Consider the following 27,027-nt stretch of genomic DNA (forward strand, 5'->3'; position numbering starts at 1 on the left):
ACAACACACACACACACACACACCACTGTATTATGTACAGTAGGTGTGTGTGCTGTTGTGTGTGTGTTTTACCCCTATCCATACAACTATTTCGTCATTAGTGCATGCACTTCTTCCTAACACAAAAAAACAAAAACATGCATACTGCAATTACATTTAATCAAATAGATAATACCACAGTTTGTTCTCCAGACACACACACACACACACAACTCAATCTAACACAACATACTAATCTAACTCGAAACACACAGACACAAACAGCTATTAATAATACAACAAGAAACAACACAAACTTGATTAAAATATTCAATACACGCAACTCTGAATCAAATAACCGCATAAACTATGTGTGTCGCCACTATTCTGAAGTGCTAAGCCTCTGCGTCTCCATTGTACAATCAATGATTTCATCTTGATGTATACTCTGATATGCTCCTCCCATAGTTGGATCGAGATACACTGCATGTAAGTGTGTCGTGAATATAGACACTGTACTCATTTAACTATTTGTGTTAAATCAAAGTTGATGATGAATGAGTCAGATTATCACAAACTCATAATCTATAATTTCTGTAAAATTTCTTTATGATCTAGGTTGTTTAACTCGTATAAACTAAGCTATACAGGATAATAAAGATGCAATAATATAATGAAGAGGTAAGAATTTGAAATATCTAGAATAGTGTGTATCACATAAATTAATTAGACAAGTGTCAGTGGTAGATAAATGCAGTCAGTGAACCAACTAAATAAATAATGCAGCATGTATAGCAACAAATTTGCATCTATTTTCACTAGTTGTCCAGCGCTGCCATGCTAGTTACGGAAATTCAAAATGAATATAAAAATATACAAGCAGAGTGGATTACGCAGCATTAAGCCCCAGAGACCAGTAGTGCTATCAAACACTTACTGCGAACAAAATCTTGAAGTAAATATACAGATTTCATGATTGATTAGCAGTGATATTATATAATATCAGGTTAATTATTAGGGCGGTCCTTCCAGATAGGCCAGAAATAGGATATTGTTACATAGTTTGGAGGCTAAATGCTGTAGCTGATATCGAAGTAAATGATGTTGGTAGTAGGCCAGCTGTTTGAGCATTCATTGCACACTACACATCCTCACTATATCGAGTCCCAATCCTAATCATAAAAACAGATTTATCCCATTAACAACTTATGTTTATAGTATATACCTCTGGCTCCCTGTAACATTAATTTATAATTAAGCAAGTAGTATCGTCCAGTAAGTTCTACTGTAATACAGGATCCATGCCGCACTGTGAAAAACAATCAGAGACTGGAATATTATATTTAACTTACATTATACTCCTATAATAATCTTCCGTCTTTGTTTTCTGTGATTTCAAATACTTCAATATTCATCAAATATAATCAATTAGATTTAATCGAGAAAATATTCCAGTTTGATAAACTAAAAAAACAATCATACGTATGGCAAAACAAAAACAAACAAAACAATAAATAATAAATACAAATATACAAACAAGGAAACCTAAAAATAAATTAATATATGAATTATTAAAGTAATAAAATTACAATATTAAATTAACAACATGACAAATACACAACTAAATGAATAATATACTACAAAAAATTCATGCTTACAGCTAAATTCCAATAATAATCATCCAAATGTAAAAAAAAAAAATTCATAAATGCTAGATAACTCTACTTAAAAAAAAAAATTGCGTAAATAATACAAAATAAATAAAAAAAAACAAAATAAAACAAGACACGTAGCAGCTAACGAAATCCAAGGTGAAGTTAAAATCAAAATCAAAAAACATCAACAGAACAAAATCAAACAAGCAACATATCAAAATCACAACAAACTTGAACAGAGATATTTTACTTTATCACATTCAAACTAACACTAAAACCAAAGAACAGATACAGAAGTCAAAAACATAAAAACGTCATACATAAGAAAACAAACATGAATAACTTTCACCACGCAGCCTCAGATGTTAAAACAAACGATGAAGTAAGTATCTACCACACGACAAACAGGACGAAAACAATGGCATAATAAACAAATGACATTTAGACTTACCACCGGAACAGACATATCATTACGGCTGGCATAAGGTAGCACACAATACTAAGAAACAAGCTGGTGTGTGTAGTGTGATTTTGGTGTGTTGTGTCTGTGTGTGTGTAGTGTGTGTGTGTGTGTTTCAAACCTTTGTGTAAAACCATAACTGTTTATTGAAAGTGTTTTCGTATCGATTTGACCACAAAACACATACCCTGTGTGTTTATCTGAGAAACTTAAACTGCGACTCTTGTGACTGATTGAAAAGTCACTAAAGCAGCTTTTAAACTTTGTTGTGTATACTAACATACACATCTGAAGAGCCCGACAACAGATATAATCAGTCAGTCAAATACATCGAAAGATCGTAATTCCAAGAAATATATACTCGTAATACAAATCGATATTGGTGTGTGTTCCCCGATGAGCACCAATCGTAAATACATTGTGCGTAATGTATTTGGTAGTCAATCGCATGACTAAATGTGTATATATTTTTACTCAGTCATCGATGGCGCTGTAGAATCGAGAGACAACCTACGCCCCCACAGAACACATAGAGTAAGAAGAGAAGCAAGCTCTCAAAAAGACCACACTTCAGACACTCGCAGTCCCCGCCACACACACAACCATAATACATAGTATGTTAATAACATATAACTATGTCACCTTCTAATCAACTATACATACTAAACAACACTCATAAACCTACAGAACTCCACCCAGTGAAAGCTCTCTATCTATTGAGTTAAGAAATCAGAACTCTATAACATTTCAATTCTACTATCTGTAACATGTGAATATTTGCCCTTCACCACCTCTACCTATTCCAGTTATCTCCAGGTGACCAAGTCAGACTACACAGCCATCTCCCATCCCATCCTCGGTCGACTGTTTAATATCATGACATGTTCAACAAAAAACCTCGACAATATAAAAAATGCAAGACAATTCCTATTATTGAACATAGGATAGAGCTATCTAAGCTGTTATAATATACTATATTAAATAAAATTCATCAATTTAAATACATACTGCCTCATGATTGGTCGGAAATGGAGGAGGAGTGGAGTGGTGTGTACTCGTCTTCATGTCAAAAAATTCATCAAGTTTGTGCGAGGTATAAATTCTATCTTGGAATTCCTCGCGCTTTGTTCAACCATGTACCCTTTAAGACCTGAACCAAGATGTATTCTGTAGTAGACATACATTCAAACGAGTTCGAGTATCCAATATGTGAATAACACTATCTGTGTGATAAATTAAACCTGAACTCATCACTTTAAAGTCCAGCGTAGAAGTATGAACTTAAAAATTAATACCTATACTTCCACAACTGCAACTGCTTCACCCTCCCTAAACACGGAACTCATCACATCAAGTAACAGCAACCCAAAAATCGTATCCCTACACACTCAGTCACCGCCTGTCAGCAGTCCAAGTAGACGCAACACAATACTCTAGATTTGTGGTGTGTGTGTGTGTGTACTGTAAGGTGAAGGATAACCAGCTGGTCGGCCTCATTCACAGAGAACACAATGTCCGAGAGAGAGAGAGAGTATAATGAGAGTGGAGGGAAATATGAAGAAGTCTAGAGAGAACACACACACACACACTGTTGACGTGTATATTAAACCCTGAACAGTAAACTCATCTCGGCCTCGTTTGTGCTGCACAAACTGTTCACCAAAACAAAAGGGTGTCGAAATGAGGAAGAGTGTGTGTGTGTGTGTGTGTGTGTGTGTGTGTGCGTGTGTGGTTGTGTGCCGTCTCTCACACACACACACACACACACACACACACACACACGTTAAAATTCTAATTAAAATAACTGGTAGTTTTCCACTGATGCTTCTAAACGACTATGATACCAATATATACCTATATATATTGGTATATATGGGACTGAATTTGTGTCTTTAAAGAGGTTCACATGTGTCAAATATTTAAAACAAAGCTGTAAACAATTACAACAACTTACAAACTCACTCCCTCATTCACTATCTTCTACTTTATAAACCATCTTTACTGTGTAATGTAGTGTTTGGACACTTTAAAAAGGCAAAGCACTGACCTGTTAATAGCAAACAGCTTCTACTTTGGGAGGATTTTCTCTTTTTATTTGTCTCACGTGACAATAATTAATAATATTTCACCACATTCTGACATTTAATCAAACAAATCATTAATTAATCGAGGGAAATGTGCAGATTAATAATGAAAGTAATCATTAATGGACACTTTAAAATCAGCACTGACAGCGAACACATATACTTTAATGTGAATATAGACTTTAACTGCACTATACGAAGCATTTCTGACTCAAGACCAGATAATAATCAACATTATCGGCTGAATCCAAACTAGATGTTTAATTTCAGGTTCACACACAACTTTCATACTGAGTCCTGCAAGAATACTGATCAGATCAATACAGGCCAGATCAATACAGTACTGAAACTCAGGCATCACTTCAGAAAGAAAGTAACTCGCTGTAGATTTCACTTTGTTTTAAACTTATAACTTAAGATTTTAACTTTATTTAGACAGAAAGAAGAAAAGCTGCAACCATCAATTATTGTTGTAATTTTCTCAGTTAATTGATCGTCTCTGATCAGGTCAAAATATATTTATTATTACATAGTATAAAAGCTAAAAAAAGGTCACATATAAGCATATAAGAAGCAATTTTATGTAATTTTAACCTTAATAATTATTAATTAACATTAACTAATTGATTATTTGACAACTGGTTTCAGCAGATTTAATCTTTTGTTTCCCCCTGAAGAAAATACCAGAATGTGACCAAAACAACAACAACAACAACAACAACAACAACAGCAACAGCAGCCCTGTATGTTTGTGTCAGTCCCTCTTTGTTCAGCTAACAGCGGGCTTTGTGAGTTGGGGATCCTCTCAGGTCTGTCTGGACAGGAAGTGAGTCCCCTCCCACGGTTATTTCCAGCTTCATTATGGTTTAAAAATGGCTCAAAGCCCAAAAACTCACACACACACAGACATCGAAACTATAAACCAACATGAAAACAAGCCAGAGGAGACCATTTTATCAGCTGTTGAGGACTTTTTTAAAGACACGAACACCAGAAGAACTCATTTATATGTGAATTTTACAAACAAAACACTGGTTCTGTATCAAATATATGAAAAATAAAGGTGGTTAACACAATAAAATGTGTATTTACATGCTGCTTTCCTCATTTAATCCCAGTATTGCATCTTCCAGCTTTAACTATTTCACAATTAACGCTATCAGAGAGGTTGAGGAACTCATATTCTCTCTCTTCTTTTATTCTTGGAGGCTCATTGTTACAGGATTAATTCTTTAAATATTACAACACAAAGTCATCAGAGGTCAGCCAACACGTGGATCTGAGCTCAGTGCAAGCATGTGAGTGTGTGTGGCTGCTGCACATAATCAATAAATAAATATAAAAATAGATATATATAATGAACTCTATGAAGCAAACCAGTGGCATGAACAAAGGCTGACCAACACAGGACACTGAACGCATCATCATTCTTATTCTTATTCTTATTATGAATCGATAAATAAGCTTCCTGTTTATTGGGAGATAATAAAGTGTAAATTAAAATCAGACTTTCACACTCGTTAACTCCGGATTTGGTGCAGAGATTAAACACTGAAACACAACACTCAGCGACAGTGATCACACCTCAACAACCCGCCTCAGAGCCCCGTGCGCACCAAAGTTGCAGAGAAAAACAACCCGAAATAAAACCCGATCGATTATATATCGGTAATCGATAAGTCTCACCGTTTCACCGCCACGGTCTCCTGTTTCTCCTCCATGTTCACTCCGAGCACCGATCCGCGGTTCTGACCTTTAAAAACGGCTGTTAATTGTGGCAAAGCCCGACGGTACACACTGAATAACACAACGATCCTCCGCTACGTCAACGCGCACCGGTACGGCAACGACGCTGTTTCCGTTATCTTCCAAAATAAGAGTCCAGCTGAGTTGACGTCACTGGCTTTACATTGGATGTGTTTAAATGTTTTTATGTTATTTTATACTTTAACTATTAAATATTGTTGTATTTTACTTCCACTACAGATAAAGAGAGAGATATTCAGGAGGTGGCAGAATTATATACTCCTTTATTATTATGTCATTTTTTGTTATTTACAATCTTAAAACTCATTAATATTTATTTAATTTCTGTCAGCATTATTGTGTAATGTTTTCAGTCATGTTTAGGTTTACATTTACTTTCTATGTAGGCTCTTATAATTTTATTATATCTCTTAGGCTCTTATTATATGTCTATTTCCATTTACTATATGTATATACCCATACATTCACTTCTATTTTATATATTGTGTTAGATATTGTATATAAGTACTATTCTTTAATGCTGTGTGACTGGAACAACTGTAATGAACAAATTTCCCCCGGGGATAAATAATGTATTTCTGATTCTGATACTTATTTAATCACATACAATCATATGGATCAATATGTGAAAATGAAGATAAATAAAGATATTTGAACTCATAAACATTTAATTATATTGGTACAGCTAGATAGAAATATCTACAGGTGGCATTAGAAATCAATTACTTGTTTTATTTTCTTTTTTCCAAATACATGTCTTTTTCATTGAACCTATAACTTCATAACAGATCATTCAATTTATTTACATTTTTGAACATGTTTTGTTTTATTAATCTAAATTAATGTGTTAAATTTGACACCAAACTGGGGTTGCAGCTTCTACCCCTCTAGATCCAGCTCCACTATATATTCATGTAACAAATAGAATATGATGCATTAGTGTTAGATTAAAGGTCCTGTATATATATTGTGGCCGGAGTTGTACAAAGATATACTTGGATTTAAGTCCCCAAATTAATAATTAAACTAAACTAAACAATGATAAAGTTTGACACGGTTGCTGTTTAATCACTGTGGTCAAGTAAAAAGTAAAATACAGTAATGTATCAACAGCAATTGATAGGTGATCAACTGTTTAAGTAAATTATTCATAAAAATACAAAGTAATCTCAAAAGTGAGGACTTTATTTGAAAAAATTAAGAGTTGTTGACTCTGTTACTCTTTTTGTACAATTCATAGAATAAATAATTGATCAAATACTATTTGCAGTGATTAATGATGAAAATATTAACTGAAATTAGGCGAAACTTTGGTGAAAGTGGGCCAACAGATCAGAGCTTTTATTTTGATATATGTACATTTACATCCGGTGTTACTGACTGACGCTAACTTGACGCAGCTGACGCTCCCATCACGGACGAACTGACGCAGCCGTCCGGAGGCCACGCCCACCGTCACGTCGACAACCTCGGTGTTGTCTTCCTCTTCCTCTTCCTCCTCCTCAGCCGGAGAGAGGAGCAGAGAAACGGACTGATTCTGTCTGTTCTGCCCTCCATCGGCCAGCAGAGAGAGGAAGACATATTCCTGATGAAGGAGTGAACGTTGATTTAACTTTAACTATTAAAGTTTACTTTATATAAAACAGTAACTAACTCTTGATTACTGTTTTCTATGGAGCAAATTGTGTTTAATCCTCCTTAAAGTTTTACATCCCTGTCTGGTGTGAACGTTAATCAGCAGACTGAAGAACAGGAAATTAATTTAAACTGGGAAAATGGTTAACTCTAATGTTAATAAAAGTGTATTTAATTTGTCTTTAAAGGGGTAAAATGTGTAAAAGCCCTTTAAAGTTGTTTTTTTAAGTTAGGTTTTGTTCTTTTTGTGTAAAAAAATCAATAATCTTTTATTTAATTAATTAAATGCTGATACAATTAGAGCAGTATTTCCCTGCAGAAACATCTGAAACAGTATTTAGACTCAAAACTCTCCATTAAACAGGAATAACAAAACATAAATGAACACTGTTCATTACTTCTTTTATAAATACTCATTAAGAAGCATGAACCCGTAAAAATAATTAGTCTGGTTTTACTATTTATTTATGTGTGGCTGCGGTCAGGGAGGAACCTCCAGCATACTGACATTATTAATTCAGCCAATAAAACCAATATGGATCTAACAGCAGCTCACACACACACACACACACACACAAACCGACACACACACAGACACACACACACACACACACACTGTTTCAGGTTTAACGTTTTAATAACAGATCTCCATATACAAACTGGATACAGTGACGTCATTCTGCCGTTATAACTTCCACCAGAACAGGCATAAAGTGTGTGAAAGCGTGTGCGTGCGTGTGTGTGTGTGTGTGTCCGTGCATGGGGTAACTGTATGGTGATAATAGATAATGCATATACATACATACATACATACATACATACAGAGAAATAAGAAACACTTTAAAAAAACAACCCTTAAAGCAGTTAAAGTGTGTGTTCAGCCTGAAATGTGAATAAAAAATAAACATGGAATGATATTTGTTTGTTTGTTTGAACGAGACATTCAGAGAATAAATAGTGTGGCATCCTCACTTATTGTTCAAACTTTGTCGGCTCAGGTTTTTTGTCTCATTTTGACTCGACGCTGTTTGGTTTTTGTCCTTTCTGCTCGTGGACGCAGCGAACTGTACTCAGGTGGAGCTCCAGCTGGTCCCGTTCAGTTCAGTGCTCATTAAGGAGGTTTTAGTCTCTAAGTCGTAAAGCTTCCACAGCCTCATTATTACAATCACCATCCCTTTATCCAGTATTTACTCTGTTCTGTACGGTCACCTCTCANNAAATGAGATGCTTCTGTCAAAAAGCAAAGTAAAGTAACTGGAAATCCTTGTATAACAGGTTGATTTACACGCTGCGTCTTTAATAGTGAGTGTTCAAGTTCTTTTGTTTTGTAAATTAATTCAATTCAACCTTTTTCATTAGACTCTGAAGATCTTCCCTTTAAGTTTCCTTTGGCCAGGTGAGCGACGCTGCTTCTGACCTCCTTCAGCTACAGTTACATTTGTTTGTCAGCCTGTCAAGGTGAGGATGTTCTCCACAAACAAACATACAAGCAAAGGGACAACAACTTAAAATTAATAGAAAATGTACCAAGCAAATAAGAAATTAATTAGTTTTCTTACTGTATTTCACCTTAACATTTTCTAGTTCTACTTTATGTTGTTGTTTATGTTTCCATCCCACAGAAAGAAGACTAAAATCCCCTCAAACAGCTTGTGCAGCATATCTCAAATGTTTTTGTGGCTAAACAAACAACCACACAGACGATGCTGTGGTGTCAGATATTAGACACCTGCATCAGAATGTGCCTCTAATACAATCTCCAATGACCATGTGTGGTTTGATTTGAGTTCTCCACTCGAGTTTCATTTTAACTGTCGGGGACCTCTAAACAGAGAAATACACATACGCACATATTACTTATTATTATTGTAGAGGTAGAAAGAGAACTGCGATCAGTGTTTTCACACAAATCCCACAGAAAAAAAACCCCATAAGGGAATAAACAAAGGAAAGAAAAAAGTGAGACACGATAATGAAGAGTCCTCTCTTTACACATCGACTCTGCATGAACACTAATATACTGACTTTAATGCAGTCAGGAATTCATTTGCATCCCTGAGTACCTGCAGATGTGGAGACATTAAATCAGGTTCACACCTTTACTCAACAATGCCCACTTGTGATCAGAATGTGTTTTAATGTAAAAGCCTGTGAACACATTTAACTATAAAACACTTGGTCTAAGCTGCACAACCTGTTTGGAGATAATTTAAAATATTCCAGTGGAAGTTTTTAATCTTCGGTTTGGATCATTTTAACATGAAATATTCCTTTAAAACACCCGAAGACGGCTGATCTAGTTATTCCTCTCCGCTCAGACATCGTGATGAAGCATTAATTTATCCTTAAAGCCGAGATTGACCCCAGAGCTCGTGAGCTCATCCAAGACACACTCAGCAGACATGCCGTTGCTATGACGACAAAGATATGGGCTGCAACAATACCCGCGCACTGGCTCAAACACAGTGCGAGGGACCCGGTGGTTTGTCTGCTGCTCCAAGGGCATAACCTTGGCTCCTGCAGTCCTGGAAGTTGCTCTGCTATTTATAGGATGTATTGTCAGACAGGTAACTTTATAACCCACAAAAAAAAGACAGAAAGAAAGAAAGAACACGAAGGCTGATAAAAAATACTGCCGGTTTGCTGCACTGTGAGCTTTCAATTGGCACCGAGCTGTGACACATGTACAAGGCAGGAGTCAGTAGTTTGTTATGGCCCAAAATAAGAAGCATGTTAAAAGGAAAACAACTGATTCTGTTCAGAAACACCTCGGCAGTCCTTTCTCCCTGGATGATGGCGCAGAAGTGGACAGGAATGGTTTCACATGCAGGTGTGTAGATTATCAGCGAGGGTACAGAGAACCGGTTCTGAATTTAAAACCAGTTCCAGATTTACAACAACCAATTATTCCTCATTAAACATGCCTTTTCAATTCTGCTCATCGATTCCTGAAAACAGCATTTGGACCTGCCATCACATACCAATCATGTTTACAACATGGAGGACTCAAAAATGTGTCTTGTTGAACCACCATGTTTCTACAGGAACTGGCTCTATATATCACTAGATGCCACTGAATCCTACACACCAGCCCTTTAGCACAAAGTACAGCTGAGGCTGATGGGAATGTCACTAGATTTACATATTTGATCACAGACCAAACTATAATTCTGACCTGATGATGGTGCTGGATTTAAAGTGAGAGGAAGACCAAAGTCAGCTGAATTCATCCTCTGGTAATAGAATTTCATGGCAGTCCATCCAAGATTTATTTGTTTTGAACTAACTGACAGACAAACAGACAGACAGATGTTGTCATCACTAGCCACTAGCATGGCTAACCGCTCTTAAATTGATACAGGCTTCATACAAACTGCTCCTAACAACTGTTGCTGCAGCTTCTGTGTGGAGAGAGCAAACTAACAACCCCTCCCATACAGAAATCAGCCAACACGAACACAATGTCAGACTAAATAATGAAGTTTAAAACCAAAAAGAGTTAGAATGCAGAGTTTTTAATGTCCACTGTCAGATTTATAATGCCTCTAATGTCTGCACGTCCAAACCCCAGCAAAAACAAATGTAGAACAGATGATTTGCATGTTCAACCTGTGCATGGCAAATCATCACAAAATGCCCATGGCCATAGATTTATGGCAGTAAGCCCAAATCTAATGAAAAATATAGGTGTTTTTTTGCTCGCAACATATTCTCTTTTCTCTCCTTATTCAGAAATCTGAACAAAAAGATTCAATAAGCACCAAAAATCGATAAGCAGAATCAAAAAAGAAATAAATCCAAATCTCGTTTCCTCTGAAGACATACCAGTGAATGGAGGGATTACAGGAGCCGTTTCTGCACAGAGGTCAGATCAAACAACACAATAACACCCCCTTTGTGTCACTCATGGCAGCTATGGATGGACTGTGGATTTATTGTATGTGCAAATTCTTGCAAGAGGCAATTCAGGTGCAACAGGAATGGAGTCCAAGACACAGTTTATATGATGCTACACCATAATAAGGGGATTGTGTGTGTGTGTGTGTGTGTGTGTGAGCAGTTTAACTTTCGGAATGTGCAAGAGTGTGTGTGTTTGTATGTGAGCAGGTTATTCATTAAAGATGCTGTTTGTTCGTGCGTGATGTTGAGGAGAATTAGTATTATTCGGACCTATTAACTTGGGACAGTCAGCTGAAAATGTACAGCCAGCAGCCGCTCCGAATATTGCTCTCTGTGCTCGACTCGGGTCAGTCTCTCTAAAAAGTCACACTGGACCCGAAATGCTTCTGCCTCAGGTGACAGATTAAACCCAGCTCGCTTTCAGGGACAAACTGGAGAAACTCTATCACACAAAATAAAAACACATTGACATCTTCAAGTTCCCTAAAACAGCAGACATTCAGTTTTTAACCGTGGTTGCTATGTACAATAGAAGGATCTTCATATATTAATATTCTTCATCTTTCCGGTTTTTTTTCTTCATTTCCTTGCTGTCAAGTCATTATTTCCGTACACGTTTGTCCTTTTTGTATTTATAGAGTATTTTCAGTATTTACATTATAAATTACTACACAGTCTTGTGATAAAATAAATAAACTTAAATACAATGACCGTGGCTTTTGCAGAGTCTTTTGCATGAAGGGGAACCGAGAGGGATCAGACGAAGGAGGGGCTGAAGGACGAATGAAGACGGAGTCCGGCCTGCTGTTTGCTCCGCGTGGTTTCAGGGCTGCAGACAGGAAGGATAAACGATCTCTGTTTGTTCGATGCAGTCTTTGCGCAGAGAATCACGGCCATGTGAGGTGAAGGCAGAGGACCGAAGCACTGGCAATACATTTTTATTCCCACAGCGGCGTGAGGTGGGAAACTCTCCCTGAAGCACAGTGCTACAGCCCTGCCCTACTGCTGACCACCATAATAACATCAGGGATCATTTAGCATTTCAGATTTCCTTCCTAATGTAATGTAAAGGAACAAGTGTTGCCCTTTAAATCTAAAGTTACATACACGTGATATTTTTGAGAGGTAACTGTGACCTAACTATGGGTTTAACTGAATATAGACTCACTTTAAAAGTGAATGAAGGCTAACAAACAACCTTAAATCCCTTACAAAGAACAAGTCATTTTGTGTTGATTCTGACTAGAAAGAAAACTTATTTAATCTTTGTACCTGATGTACAAAAAAATAGCACTGAAGAAAAGCAGACAATCTGTGGCTCTAAATTATATAAACAAGAAGAGCGAGTGAGTCATGAAATTTGAATTTTGAACAAAACACTAAAATATTTATGGCTGTTGCCTTTGTCGGGGAGATAAGAACCGAGGTTTGAGTTTTAAATACATTATGTGGCCAAACGTACGTGGACGCCTGAACCTATATGTGATTGTTGATATCAGAAAACCATAGACCATCCTCTCGTCTGGAAAGCGTTTAATTAGTCAATAAAGTTCTTATACCTTAAACTGGAAAACCATTTCTTTAAAGGACCTGGCTTTGGCACCTGGCTTGTGGGGCACTGTCATGTAGAAACAGGAAAGACTTCCCCAAACTGCCAAGCTGGAAGAACACTGTTGTGTGTAAAATATCACAGTTTGCTGTACTAGTAAGTCTTTACTGGAACTAGTAGTGTCCCCATACTTTTGGCCATGTCAGATATATGATCCACTGCAGCTACTCTAAGCCAAACTAACCTGATAAGGTAGCTTGAATCTTTGCAATCTAAAGACTTCATAAATCTGTTGAAGGTAGTTTCATACTGCATGTGCCAACGACTCTGGAAGTGTTTCCCACCTAACTGGCCGTTGTGAGAGTAAAATCATTAAGGAACAGGGTTTGGGTCATGGCAAGTACAGAGAGTAATACTGAGGGTTTAATACTGCAATGGTATGAAGGTCTCTGATTGTTGGCCCCTAATTTGACGTTTGAGGATCGGTGGAGAGGGTGCTGGACAGAGAGAAGACAACGAGGGAGGAGATGGAGTGCAAAGCTTCTCCTCCAGCTATACCACTGTGCCACTCGGAGAGTTCCCGTTCTGTGCTGTCAAGTTCTGAACAGAAAGACAAAACATAAAAGAAAGTTAGACAGACGGGGACAATCAGACCAAGAAGATCTGCACTTCACTTTTAAGCGCAGGAATATAAAAAGCCATTGTTGCTCAGGAGACGGGAGGTGAAATCATCTCAAACTGTTGAGTCATATCTGTACCTTTAGAAGAGGTGCAGTCGGAAATATTCACCAGGTTAAAAACTCAAAACAAACGTTTTATTGACCTGTTTGCAGACTATCATTGAACTCATGAACTTGGAGTGAAGTTTTACTGACAAAACAGTAAAAATATACTAACAACTAACACCAAGTACGCTAATGGCTGATTACCATTTCATGATGAACATCCTGAAATAAGTCAAACCATACTGAAGAGAAGTGGAAAGGAAAGTTAATAGTGACAGTAATTGTTAGTTGTAGCCAAAGAGTCAAATCAAAGAGTTAATTTTATACATACCGCCTTCCCCGGCCGTGCCCAGGTACAGATGAGTCCTTCTTGGCAGGCTGTGATGATGCAGTCGTCCATGAACACCAGGACCGTCAGCCTCTCGTGTGCAATCTTCTTGCACACCAGTGGCTCCAGCAGTGGCACCTCATGCATGCGTGGGCACAGCGTGGTGCCCAGGACCTTGGCGGCGTCCAGCCGGTTGCTCCTCGGCGCCACGTTGATCTTATCGTTGCTTTTGCTGATGTTGCCCAGGCTGTGGTACCTCTTGTGCTCCTTCTCCACGCCGCCGCTGCAACCGGATTTGTCCGACTTGCGCTCCTGGAGCGACAGCGTGGCAAAGCGACCGATGCTGAAAGGGGTGCTGTTTCCTCCGGTGCTGCTCCCTACCCCTCCTCCACCTCCCCCACTGCCCTCTGAGGCACCCTGGCTCTTGGAGGCATTTGCCACAGCGGGGTGGGGCAGAGAGTTTGAGCGAGAAAGGGAGCGAGGAAGCGGTAAGGGGAGCGTTGGTGGGTTGGAGGTGCCGGTGTTAGTGTTAGGAGGGTGATGGTGCCCCTCAACCCCTCCACTTCCTCCCCCACCTGAAGTGCTGTTGACCACACCACTGCCAGAGTTGGATAGCGAGGGTCCAAAAGTGTTAGTAAAGGCACGGGACAGCGGCAGGCGTGGGTATAACACGTCATCCGTCAAGTCCCACAGACAGAACTGGGTGTCCTGCCCCACTGAGCCAAACCGATATGTGACTGACGCCGAACTGCCTCCTTTAGAGCTGTGCCGAGAAAGACGCGACAATGTGCTACTTGTTCGGACCCGGCCAAAGTGCATGGAGTTATTTGGCACACCCTGGTGGAGGTCCTCCTCGCTGCCACTGAGCTCCATAGGTTCATCGTCTTCCAGGGAAGTCGTGAAGGGGTCAAATGCCACCACATTGACCCAGGACTTGTGGCCGTGACCTCTTGCAACCACACGGCTTTCTGCAAATGACCATACCGTAACCAGGTCATCCTCTCCACCTGTAGCGAGATATTTCCCATCGGGGCTCCATGACACACACAGCAGCCCACCGAAGTAGCTCTTCATCACCCCCTGCAGCTCCATTGAGTCAAAATGGAAGACGCGCAGGCAGCCGTCCTGTCCTACGCACGCCACATGCACACCATCCGGAGAGAAGGCAAACTCGTTGAGGCCTCCCTCACCCACGGCCCATCGTAACAATGGGTTGCGCGGCGTCTTGGTTTTGCAGGCGTAGACGGCGAAGCCCTCGCCCTGCCGCAACAGAGAGTACTGTGGGGCCGTGGTGCCACATGGGTGGTCCACGTTGTAGAGGTAGAGGTGGCCACTGGCATGGGAGGCCAGGAACAAGTTCTCTGACTTGGGAAGCCATTTCAGACAAGTCACCTTGGATTTGTCTATCAACCTCTGGAAAACAGGAAGGAGGTGGATGGAGAAAAGGAGGGGAAGAGGAGGGAAAGAGAAGAATTGGAAGGAGAGAAGGAGAAAGGGAGAGGGTTTTGAGGGAAAATAGGATATGGAAACAATGGAAAGGAAAATAGTAAACATTTTAGTTTTGTTTATGCTTTATGTGTGTTTTGAGTCAACTCATTGCTAGCAAAATGTGTGATTAAAAAGCTATTAAGAGAAGCACACGAGCAAGGAGGAAGCTTGGGAAGAGATAGAAGGTCTACAGAGATCAAGAAACAGGCTGCAGCAGAGACAGCGAGGAGACAGACTGAAACCAACAGAGAGAGAGAGAACCAGGGAGTGGAAGACGAGGAAAGAAAAAGATTGAGAGAAGCAAATCTCAGGGAGGGGAACAGATTCACGCAAACACAAAGTCTGCATGCAGTAGTGCACACATACACCCCCAATCTCCTAAATTCAATTGGGAATCCCATTAAAGAGAATCCCATTAAACAGAGAGAGGCAGTTCAGAAGACGCAGTAAAAGAATGTGACAAAGCATGTTAGAGGGAAAAGGCTGAAGACAGTGTTGGAATTTCTAGGCTACATCACAGTCTCCAAACTAGGGCAAAAAAAATCGATACAAGAATGACAAATTACTTCTGATGTATTGTAGCAGGCTTTAATCACAACAAGGAAGCTGCAACCCCCGACCACTGCGCAGACATACACAGACAAATATAATACCTCCTCATTGAAGAGTTTACTGGTTTCCTTCTTGATGGGGTCGAGGTACTGGACCTGTCCGGCTGAGAAACCCACGATGAGAGCTACACTCTCTGCCGTGGCGGAGTACTGGTTGAAGTCGTGACACGTCGGCTGTGTCCCCTTGTAGATTCTCTTGTCTATGGGCTTACTGAGGTCTACAGCCTGCAGGCAGACAGATTGGGAAAACACAGCCATGATGCACAAACAAAACATCAGCCAAGAACAGTGAAGGTTCACAAAGTGAGTTTCAGGGACGTTCAGGGGTTCTTAAAAGGGTTTTCATTTGTCCCGCAGGATTCATTTCAGAGCACACTAAAACAATTTAGCACAGTTACAAATCTGCTGACAATATATCTAACATTTCTGGGCCCATTTGTCATTTGGTTCTCTTATTTTGACAAATGACCATCAAGTGTAGATGAGAAAAAGTCACATTGAGATATTTCCACAGCAGCTGCAGCAGAGTTGGATAGAATTTTTTTTTTCATCCATACAAAAGATCAATAGTAAACATCAGGTTTTGGTGTCAGAATGAAGAAAACAAGGGTTTTCTTTCTAGAGCTGCTTTGTACTCTGACATTCAACATACAGGGAGAAATCCATTAAACGAGATTCAGGGACGCTGATGTTTCTTTCCACAAACAGTGGCCACAAAAGACCAGAAAATAACATGGCTGCAGAGAATTTCTACACCGGAAACACTCTTGCTCCTGATATTGGTCTACCCATCAACAGCACACCGAAAGGTCACACCTGATCTCTGAGGGTTTGCTAAAGTCATTCTGGATTACACTGTAGTGAATGCTGTCAAGATTTTAATATAAACAAAGCCTCGACGTGTTGGAAGGCAGTCACAATCAAACAGCACTAATAAAACAGCAGGGGCAAAGAATATACCCATACTGCCCAATAAAATGTAATTTAGTGAGAGAAACTGCAATGAATGAGATCAACAGATTGTCCATTTAAAGGCTTATATGAACACTGAAACAGCTTTGTAATCATTCCTCCTGTTCACAGAGAGCAAGCGTAAGTGATCGGGGATTCAATTCACACTCCTTGTTCTATTGCGAAATACATTCCTGAGGTTTCAGCAGTCCGTTAGTCGAATCAAGGGGGTATCTTCCAAAGTTTGTTCAGTTTAAAATTCCCTCATTACGTTCGTAGCCCTCCCCTGATGCTCAGTTTGGGAAAACACAGAGAGGCAGTTTCATTAGCTGAAGATAAACCTGGAATGTAGTTTTGTTTGGAAAGAGGACAGTTTCATTAGCTGAAGATAAACCTGGAATGTAGTTTTGTTTGGAAAGAGGACTGAAGCAGAACAGCCAGTAAGACCAGGAGGAATAATTACAGCAAACTAAAACTGTTACTGAGGATTGTTTTAAGACAGATTTATAACAATGGTAACCTATTCTTTAACTAAATGTATGGTTTGAAAGTCAGTGTGCCGGCTTTACTCTTCTCATCAGGGACAGTTTGGGACAGTTTGTGTGAAGAAAGCATTCTGGGAAATGTAGGAAGTCACTGAGTGAAGGAGAAGTAAATGAGGCAACCCAGTAAACACTGATTAGTGATTTAGAATTCAGAAGTCTAGACGTTCAGGTTATGCAGTTAGGACCTGATTCAAATTGAAATACAGTCACAGAAATGCTGTTGTATATGTATCGTAGACGTCTAAAACATTTTCAAACAAATGTATCTGAATTTCAGGACAACTACAGTAGAGTGTCTTTTCCAGTTTGACCAGCAAATCAGTGATTAAATGCTTACTGGGAAGTTTAGGCAAAGTAATTTTCTTCTTTTTTACCTTCTGGAGGGCAGCGTGCATTCAGACTGATTATTAGAGATTCACCGGTGCTGATCGACAAGATGTGATCAACATTAAATACAGTTTCTTTGTCAATGTCAGTATAGAATTCACCATCACTCACAAAGGACTGCTGACTGCGTAATAATGCCTTATATATCCCGCACCCTAACCCTAACCCATCAGATCGGTTCAATATCAGCACATACCTACAGTTTAGGTATCAGAGTCAGTATCAGGAGAGGAAGAATCGTATCTGTGTCTCTCTACTGATAGAAATGCCTGGGCTCTTGTAAAAAGGGCCAGTGAACCCTCCCTAACTCTGCTTTACTCATATTGACACATAGCATATAACACAGCTTGCTGTCTGTCTCCTATGTAACATGATTACTGCTGGCCTCCATGAGCCACCCCAGCAGCTGGGCCCCATCAAACGTTCCCCTTTTACCCTCTTATGGGCGTCCCTGCCTACTGATTACATGTAAATGTGCATCTGCTCTGAGGGTTTATTGTACTGATTAAATCCTGAATGTACAGTACACTGATGGTGATATACAGTCTGAGTCTGTTGTATGTTGTATGAGTTTCCTGCAGAAGCCAAAATCAGCCTTCTCACAGAAAGCTGCACGAGTCATGAAGACACACATTTCTCTGCAAATTATCTACATTTACTGCACTTGTGAAGTAATTTAATTATGACCCAGAAAAGAGGAAAATAATGAATCTAAAAGAGGTGCGACTGACGGTGTGCAGTGACGGAGAAGCCTTGACATTTTAAAATGTAGTCAGTTCCAACATTTTCTCTCACTGATCCATGCCACCTTAGAGGAGGAGAAGCTTTTTACATTTGTCCTCCAGTTCCTCCTAAATGGGTTATTAGCATTCCTCATTAAGAAGCAAGTGGTGCAGCTATCTGCGAGCAATTTCAGCCCTCTAAAATCCCTGTGGTGCATGCTAACAATGCTAAAAACAAGCTCTGTAAGGAGAAACTGGAGGACAAATGCAGATAGTACTCATTCCCTTGGGCGAGAGCCTGGTTGAGAGAAAAACATCTGATTCAAAATGTCAGATTTCTCTCTTGCAGAAATAGTAGTGTTATATGATATTTCACACTTTGGTGACTGACTTTTAATATCAATATATCATCTAGTGCATGAAGGGACAGGTCGGGGAAAGAGCCTGTGGTGCAGTTTGAGAGCTATAAAAGGGTTTTTTTAAGTTTTAAAATCAGCAGCATCTTGACTCACGTTGCAGCTTCCCTCTTCAGCAGCTCCAAACAGGAAGTGTACGATGTGAGGACTTCATATTAACATTCAAAATGCAGCAGAAAGGAAGAAACAGCCTTGAGCTCACATGCTTTCAAATAAAAGAAACGCAGTGAATGGAGAGCTGTCTGACTCTTCCTGTCTGTTTCCTGCCCGTATAGTAACACTGTTGCCCTCCTGTAGCGTCCACTGACACTGATGCACCATTCACTGACTGTTCAGCCACAATCAGCAGCCTCTCCATTTTGCATTGCACAACAGAAATAAAACCTTTAATGTGAGTGAATGTGCAGCACCAGCAGCTCAGACGGGCTCCGTTTGGGAAGATGACGAAATACACCATAACAGCATCACACTAGCAGTGCAGGCTAACAATGCTAAGCTAAAAAAAAAAAACATCCAATCTGTCATTCTGGCCAAGAGCGGAGCGAAGAGCAGGCTCACCTTCTTGATGTTGGTGTACGTGTAGAAATACAGCTCCCTGCCGATGTTGAAGCACACCCGCTCCGACTCCTCGCTCGGGTCTTCGGGCTGCAGCTTGACCATGGAGACCCGGACCGGCGGCAGGAAGCCGGCCGGAGAGGAGTTGGCTGCGGCATTAGAGGAAGAGGAGGCGGCAGCGGCCCGCGGCCGGCGCAGCCGGGCCAACTGCAGCAGCCGACCCCTCCAACCGGGTATAAGGACCGGGTCCAGCCCTGGGCCAGCGTGGCATACCGGCGGACGGACCCAGCGGCAGTCCGCCCCGCCTGCTGCGAGTCCGAGAGGGTGAGCAGCTTTGTAGAAGCTCCCCTCTGGTCGAAGTGGGAATTTAATCTCATTGGATATCCTTCAGAGCGCCGCCATCTCCGGCCATTTTTTCAGTACAAACAGCGACAGGAAAACTGAGATTGCTGACCTGGAAACAAACATGCAACGCTACAATAAAAAAAAGTACTAGAAATAAGAAATGGGAGAGGCGAAGGCGAGCAGCCAATAGCTGCCGAGCTCAGCTAGGCCGACCAGCACACCGGTCTTGCTCCAGTGCATTTTACACCAGTACCGGCCACCAAACCACTGCCTACCTGATAAATGAACCCGGAGAGAAAGCCCTTCTGAGCCGGTGTAAGCAGCATCCTCGACCGGGTCTCTGCCTCCGTGCATCCAGTGTGCGTAAAGTACGTGCGATGATGCGTCGGCTGCTGCTGCCGCTGGCCCGGCCTGGCACTGCGCACTCACACTAATGTGTCGGGGGGTACGGAGAGGGCATCCGGTCCTGGACAGCCTGCTCCGCGTTACCCCTCATACACAACCCGGTAAAAAGCAGCACCACCTTAAAGACATGGGTGTGCTACTTCACAGCCCCGCCCTCATGGAAATACACTATAATAACGCTTCTAGTGGTTGTAACTGAGTACATTTTACATTTTACTCCACTACATTTGTCTTTCATCCCCTTCCTGAAAAACAATGTCCGTCCAGATGTGCTGGTTTTGAATGTTTGTGATGTGACTTTTTTTGAATGAATATAGCCTACTTTGAAGGCTATATTATATAGTATATTCTTTACTAGTTATTCTGTAGTTTGACAGATTAACAGTGAAGAGTGAACAGACATACATTCTCTAACTTCTAGTCAATTAATTAATGGTGAAATTAAAATATTCCCAATTTTTCTAGGGACCCCCTGGAACTCCCTCAATGACCCCAGGTTGAGAATATTTATTATTTCTTCAGGAAACTATTTAAAAACCTTCTTGGGTTAGAGGAAAAATGTCACAAAGTTGAAAACTGAGCTTAGTTGTTGACTTTTTAGAGATACTTGGTTCTCTCAGGACAGCAATACATCATATGTTTGTATTATTATGTAGATTAAACTACCCAACAAGTATATAAAGTAGTTAAATGAGCTCAACCTTAAACATCTGCAGCAGTAAAATGCAACATACTCATGCAATGCAGCAGTAATTTTAATCCCAAAAATGTCCTGTATAAGAGTTAAACACCATTTTACTGCACAGTGTATACTTTAAGTACTTTACATTTAGCTGATAATACCTAATTTTACTTAAATGTAGTTTGAAATGCAGAGTATTTTCCGTGTGGTTTTCTTCCACTGCTGCTTTTCTTTTAAATGCAACATAAAATAACTTTTTATCATGGGAAAAGATTATTAGTGCCACCAAAGATAGCTTCATTTCAATTGCAGAAACCTGACACTGTTACATGTTAAAAAGAAAATAGCTTTTACCGAATAAATGAATTCAAATGAAGGATTTGCACAATCTGAATCAGACTGCAGAGGCTTGAAATTAGGTGCAGATATTATTGACTGTATGTTTCTCCAACAACTTCATGCACCTTTATTTGTCTTCAGAAGGCTGAGATTCAGAAGTTGGATTAATTTCTAATCAAATGTTTTGTTTTACATTCAGCAGTTCAACATGAGTTTGACAGATTTCTGCAGATCACACACAATCTGCGGCGGCACTTATGTCCTTCTGTACTTTTTCATAATGCAACGACAAACAAACTGAGTACAGTTCACTGCTGTAGAGCTGTGGGTAAATATTATACATCATCTTTTTATTACAGGGTGGACACACACACACACACACACACACACACACAGGTAGCACAGTGACGTACCCACACCACTTAAACACACAAACAGGGATTACCTGTAGATCTATGTCACCCTGGACGCAACCTGTTCCAACTCCCCCCTTCTGGTAGGAGCTACAGAGCGCTGTACGCCAAAACAAAGAGACACAGCAACAGATTCTACCCACAAACCATCACTCTGAGTAAACAGCCCTGTACAGTAACCCTCGGACTACTAACGAAACCATTCATTTCTTATTCTCCATTGCTGAACATTTAGTTTCTTTGCATACTGTATATACTGTCATATTCACCTACCTCATGTACATAAAGATACCTGCACATAAAACATTTATTTCAGCATCCTTTGCACTCTGCACCATTGCACTACCGTCTACAAATGTTTGTTTATAGATATAGATAACTCATAACTATATAACTGCACATCTAAGTCTGTTTATTTATACTGTCAGTCTGTGTTTGTTCAAACATAAAACTGGAGTCAAATTCCTTTTATGTGCACATACCTGGCCAATAAAAGTGATTCTGATTCCCCTCAGTCAGTACACACACCTCATGTTGTGGTAATTATCTTTATTACAGTGTAACGGCAGTAAGAAGTGTATATCTTTGATCCAACACTGACATACAAACTCAGGTTTAAAAAAAACAACACACAGAATGAGCAACAGCAGTGCTCCAGTCCTTTTTTATGCTTGTATGTGGGATCTGAAGCCATATATTTCATTCCCTTCACGCGGCTGCTGCTGCGATCGACAATACTGTGGCGGAAGGACACAGATACTCCTCTTTAGTTGTCGGAGGAGAACCTTCCTTCACTATTCAGTTACGGTTTTCTCAGCTGTCTGGATTCTGGAGATTGTTCTGGATCTCAGAAACCAAGTTGAAATTAGCATAAATAAGAGCAGACTCCTCAAGATTGAGGGACAAAGGCTACAACACACAACGATCCTCTCAGGTCAGTATGAATTAGCAACATCCTTCCATCATTTCCTTCCGACATATCTACTCCCATTAGAAAATAAAATACTGTGGCAGTGACGCCTCCATGCCCGTCAATGTGGATGAAAGTCCCGGGCAGAAGCATTCATATGGAAGCAGAGTTGGGAGTTTCCCATGATGCCTTAGGCCAGCAGACAGGAGATTCAGGGTAGGATGACGTAGTTCTCAGCGATTTCCAGGACGTAAAGGTTGGACAACCCCGACTGGTCCTCGGTCTGATGCGTCTCCAGGACAACCATCCTGAAGTGAGAAGGTCAGAGGATGTCAAACATGGATACGATGGAGTTTAAACCTGCCTAAACTCATTGGGGGGGTTACATTTGTGTGACACATTTTGCTTACATGTAGCTCGGAAACCAGATTACAACTGTTTATCACATCAGACGGTTCAATAAATCCTAAAATGCAACAAGTGTAATATTAGAAACATCAGTCAAATCAAAGCAAAGCAAAATTATCTTGCTCTTATTTAGGGATAGCAATATTGATCTGTCCTTTAGTCAGTCTGACGCAGCAACCTCTGTGGCTGCGACAAGCCAACATGGAAGTAACAAAAACTGCAATTCAATACTCTGTTAATGACAACTGTACAGGGGGTGAATTTTTATATAACTCACTCGTTTAAATAATATTAAGGCTTAAAGTTATGTATAATTAAGGGAAAGCCCGCTTTGAGTGACAGATGGATGCCGTCACAGGGAGCTGTTTTCAGTAACTAGGCTTCATATGGCGTGCCTCAGCTCCACCCACGCTCCACATCTTTGCCCATTCTTGGATTAGCCGCGAGCCGGCAGAGTCAGGACTGTCAAGATGGCAAAGGCCAGAGCCAACCAGCTTCACATTGGCTCTTCAGAACCATTATTTTTAACTATACAGTCTATGGTTGGTCCACCATTTTAGTCCAGACCAGACCACACCAGAAATTTTTTATCAAAAGGAAATGTAAGCAACCAGGCATTGAGTAAAGACATGCTGTACCTGTCTGACTGCACCAGTCTGTAGATCTTCTTGTGGTCGGTGATATTCTCCGCCCCCTCGTTTATACCTTGTCCTCTTCTCAGCCAACCGTGACGCCATACTACCAGCAGCGTGTCCTCAAAAGGCACTGGACAGACAGAAAGACAGACAGTCAGTCAATGCTGAGCTCTAATCATCTACAATATTAACCGTCACTGGTTTGTCGCTGGATGTTCTCACCTATAGACTCAATATCATGAGAGAACGTGGTCTCGAGTGGCAGAGGCCTGTTGCTCTTCGACTCCCCCTCCAGACCAACTATATGTACCGACCCTGCGGAGGAGAGAGGCTTCATGTTAGAATACCAACAGCTACATCAGTGTGGAAATAGAACAAAGACAAAACATAACGTAGAGTTTACACACACATCTGTCAGATCCTTCTCCTGTCTAGCAAACAAACACTGTAGTGGCACCCTAGACAATGTCAGAAATGACCTCTTCACCATGTTGCCTAATTGTCCATATCACAACATGCACATATTTAAGAATAAACACCAGCACATTGGTATTTTCCATTATCAAGATCCCATTAATTGTCTTGTAAAATTGCAGTTTATTTGTGATTATTTGTACCTTTGTACAAGAAGCTGCTGCAAATATTTGATTGTTATACTATGCCATAACAGTGTGGGTACTGTCTCCAATGTGATGGGAATAAACAAGCCCTATAAAACGTCACATGGCAAATTGGACCACACACTTTGGAATACATTTTCCTGATGGATGGAAGCAAGAACAAAGGGAAGAGGATGGTCTTCTCTCATATTTTGTGTCTGGAACACATAATGTATTTATGTGCATCTTGCATAATATCCTTTGACATGAATGCATGTACAATCTAATGCAACCCAACACGCAACAAAGGGTCTCTTTGTGAAGCTGATGCAGCTCTTTGGTATTTCTGAGACCACAGTTCCTAATGTTGTGGGTTTTGAATTCACAATAATGTACAGATATTTGTGTTGTTATGTCTCTCTCTTATCTCTGTATAATGTCAGAAAAAGAATCTACTGTGAGTGCTTTAATATTAAAGACAAGATGTTAGAGTTACTTACTTTCTACGAGGACGAGCAGCGAGTGACTGTCCAACTGGTGTACTTGAACTACATCTGGGCAAGGTTTCTCTGTAAGAACACACACAACCACAGACACCACAACACCACCATCAGCAACAAAAACAACAGCGCTTGTTTGTTGAGAATTCAAATCATGGTGTTGTGTTTGCAGCTCTTTGCAGTATCAACCTACCCAGGCCGGAGTTGGTGAACCAGGATGTGTTGGAGTTGAGGTTGATGTATTCAATAACGACTGGCTGGTTGGGGTTGGATCCCCGAGAAACCCCGATACACACCAGTGGGTACTCTTGCTGGGGCACCACGATCATCTCAAACACCCGTACAGGGTTGGGTAGGGGGAAGTCAAAATGCTGCAAGCATGAAAGAGGCAAGGTGTAAGTCAAGAGTTTAATTTCCTTTTAAATGTCTTTGGGTATTTAGCTGTGGGTTTTCATCTCTCGCAGGGCAGAACACAAAGCAGACAGGTTAAGTGTTTTGTTCAAGGACACTTAAACCTGCAACCTTTCAGCTACAGTATTGTGTGTAACTGAGGGCACCAATAAGTCTATTCTCAAAACCACAGCGATTTTATGGTTTAAAGCTATCTCAGAAATTTTATAATGGCCATAAAATGCTTTATTCCCCTGCCAGTAGTCATTTTATTAGCTGCTGTCAGTGTTAACAGTCCAATAAAAATGGTAAAAAATGGAAGTAACAAAGATCATTCTATACATCATCTCAAATTGCATATGTTTCTGTTGTATATTCATAATGAATCTCCTATATAGCATTCATGGGTTTCCCTTCACCGCAGCATGTTATACTTATCCTTTTTGCTCACGTACAACCTTCGGTGCAGCACTTGTGACCCTTAACAGCAGAGAAAAAGCTGCATTTTTGACACATTGTGATGGAAAAAAGAATTCTAATGCTGTGTTGTGCCCTATTGACATGAATGTAAAATAGGGTTGAAAAATTCTGTGCTAGATGTTATGTTGCATTTGTCTTTATAGGAAATCTGAGTTTCCAACTTCTGACTTCTCTGGAACCGAAAATTAGACTTAATTTAACTCAGCTGTTAATAATAATCTTAATGGTTGGACCTGTTTGATCCTCTGATGTAGAAACTCGTGAAAAATATCCTGCTTAAAACGCAATTAAAGGTCCCGTGTGTAACATTCAGGAGGATCTATTAACAGAAATGAAATATAATATTCATAGCTATGTTTTTAAAGTGTATAATCACCTAAAAATAAGAATCATGTTTTCATTACATTAGAATGAGCCATTTTTATCTACAGTCTACCACGTTGAACCGAAATCCTCCGAATGTCTCTTTGTACTGTAGCTCTAAATACATGTTTTCCCCATCAAAGTGACAATATTGTTCACATCTTTTCCTTCTACACCATCCCTTAAATCCCCAAGCATTATTATGGAAGCCCATTTTTGCCATTGTGACGGGGGTCATGGTCATGTTACATAAATGAAAAATTCAGTCCTAGAGGTTTTTCTTTATGTGGGTGTTAAAGGACATGTCCTGATCAAAGATAACACCAAAATTCCTAAAGGTGGTGCTGGAGGCCAAGGTAATACCATCTATTCTAGAGTAATTATACCTTTAGAGAGTGAGTTTCGGAGTTGTTTGGGGCCAAGTACAAGAACTTCAGTTTTGAGTTTAACATCAGAAAATTGCACATCATTCAGGACTTTATGTCCTTAAGACATTCTTGTAATTTAGCTAATTGATTAATTTAATCACTTGATTGATATGACTGGGTATCACCTGCATAACAGTGAAAATGAATATAGTGATTCCTAAAAATGTTGCTTAAGGGAAGCATATATAAGGTAAATAGAATTGGTCCAAGAACAGGACATTGTGGTACTACATGACTAAGTTCAGTGTACATGGAGGATTCATTGTTAACATGTATAAATAGGACTTAAACCAGCTCAATCGGGTTCCTCTAATATTAATTAGATGCTCAAGTCTCTGTAATAGAATATGATGGTCAATGGTGTCAAATGCGG

At 40.1% G+C, this 27,027-nt stretch overlaps 3 protein-coding genes across 3 annotated transcripts in view; all 3 read right to left on the reverse strand.

Annotated features, from left to right (window-relative positions):
- Positions 1–6,022, reverse strand: part of hif1al (hypoxia inducible factor 1 subunit alpha, like) — a gene marked incomplete in the record, with an annotated part of 19,407 nt that extends 13,385 nt beyond the window's left edge. The window contains 1 exon segment of the mRNA XM_035679594.1: positions 5,865–6,022. Coding sequence (XP_035535487.1) covers positions 5,865–5,899 — 35 coding nt within the window.
- Positions 6,023–8,803: 2,781 nt separating this feature from the next.
- zmp:0000000529 (WD repeat-containing protein 20) lies at positions 8,804–20,169 on the reverse strand. The gene is given in 7 exon segments (XM_035680430.1): positions 8,804–13,629; positions 14,086–15,495; positions 16,224–16,406; positions 19,761–19,941; positions 19,943–20,061; positions 20,063–20,131; positions 20,134–20,169. Coding segments are annotated over 7 exon segments (2,046 nt in total). The 3' UTR covers positions 8,804–13,581.
- A 2,312-nt stretch (positions 20,170–22,481) lies between these two features.
- The window catches only part of LOC118342258 (mitogen-activated protein kinase kinase kinase kinase 5-like), a 36,901-nt gene continuing 32,355 nt past the window's right edge, over positions 22,482–27,027 (reverse strand). Inside the window, exons 28-32 of the mRNA XM_035680759.1 lie at positions 25,187–25,364; positions 24,994–25,062; positions 24,117–24,209; positions 23,898–24,024; positions 22,482–23,159 (exon numbers count right to left, since the gene is read on the reverse strand). Coding sequence (XP_035536652.1) covers positions 23,063–23,159; positions 23,898–24,024; positions 24,117–24,209; positions 24,994–25,062; positions 25,187–25,364 — 564 coding nt within the window. The 3' untranslated portion in view covers positions 22,482–23,062. The remainder of the gene's footprint in view (positions 23,160–23,897; positions 24,025–24,116; positions 24,210–24,993; positions 25,063–25,186; positions 25,365–27,027) is intronic.

The sequence above is a fragment of the Morone saxatilis genome, unplaced genomic scaffold, assembly GCF_004916995.1.
Source record: "Morone saxatilis isolate NCDOM2014 unplaced genomic scaffold, NCSU_SB_2.0 Contig8, whole genome shotgun sequence".
In the NCBI taxonomy this organism is placed as follows: domain Eukaryota; kingdom Metazoa; phylum Chordata; class Actinopteri; family Moronidae; genus Morone; species Morone saxatilis.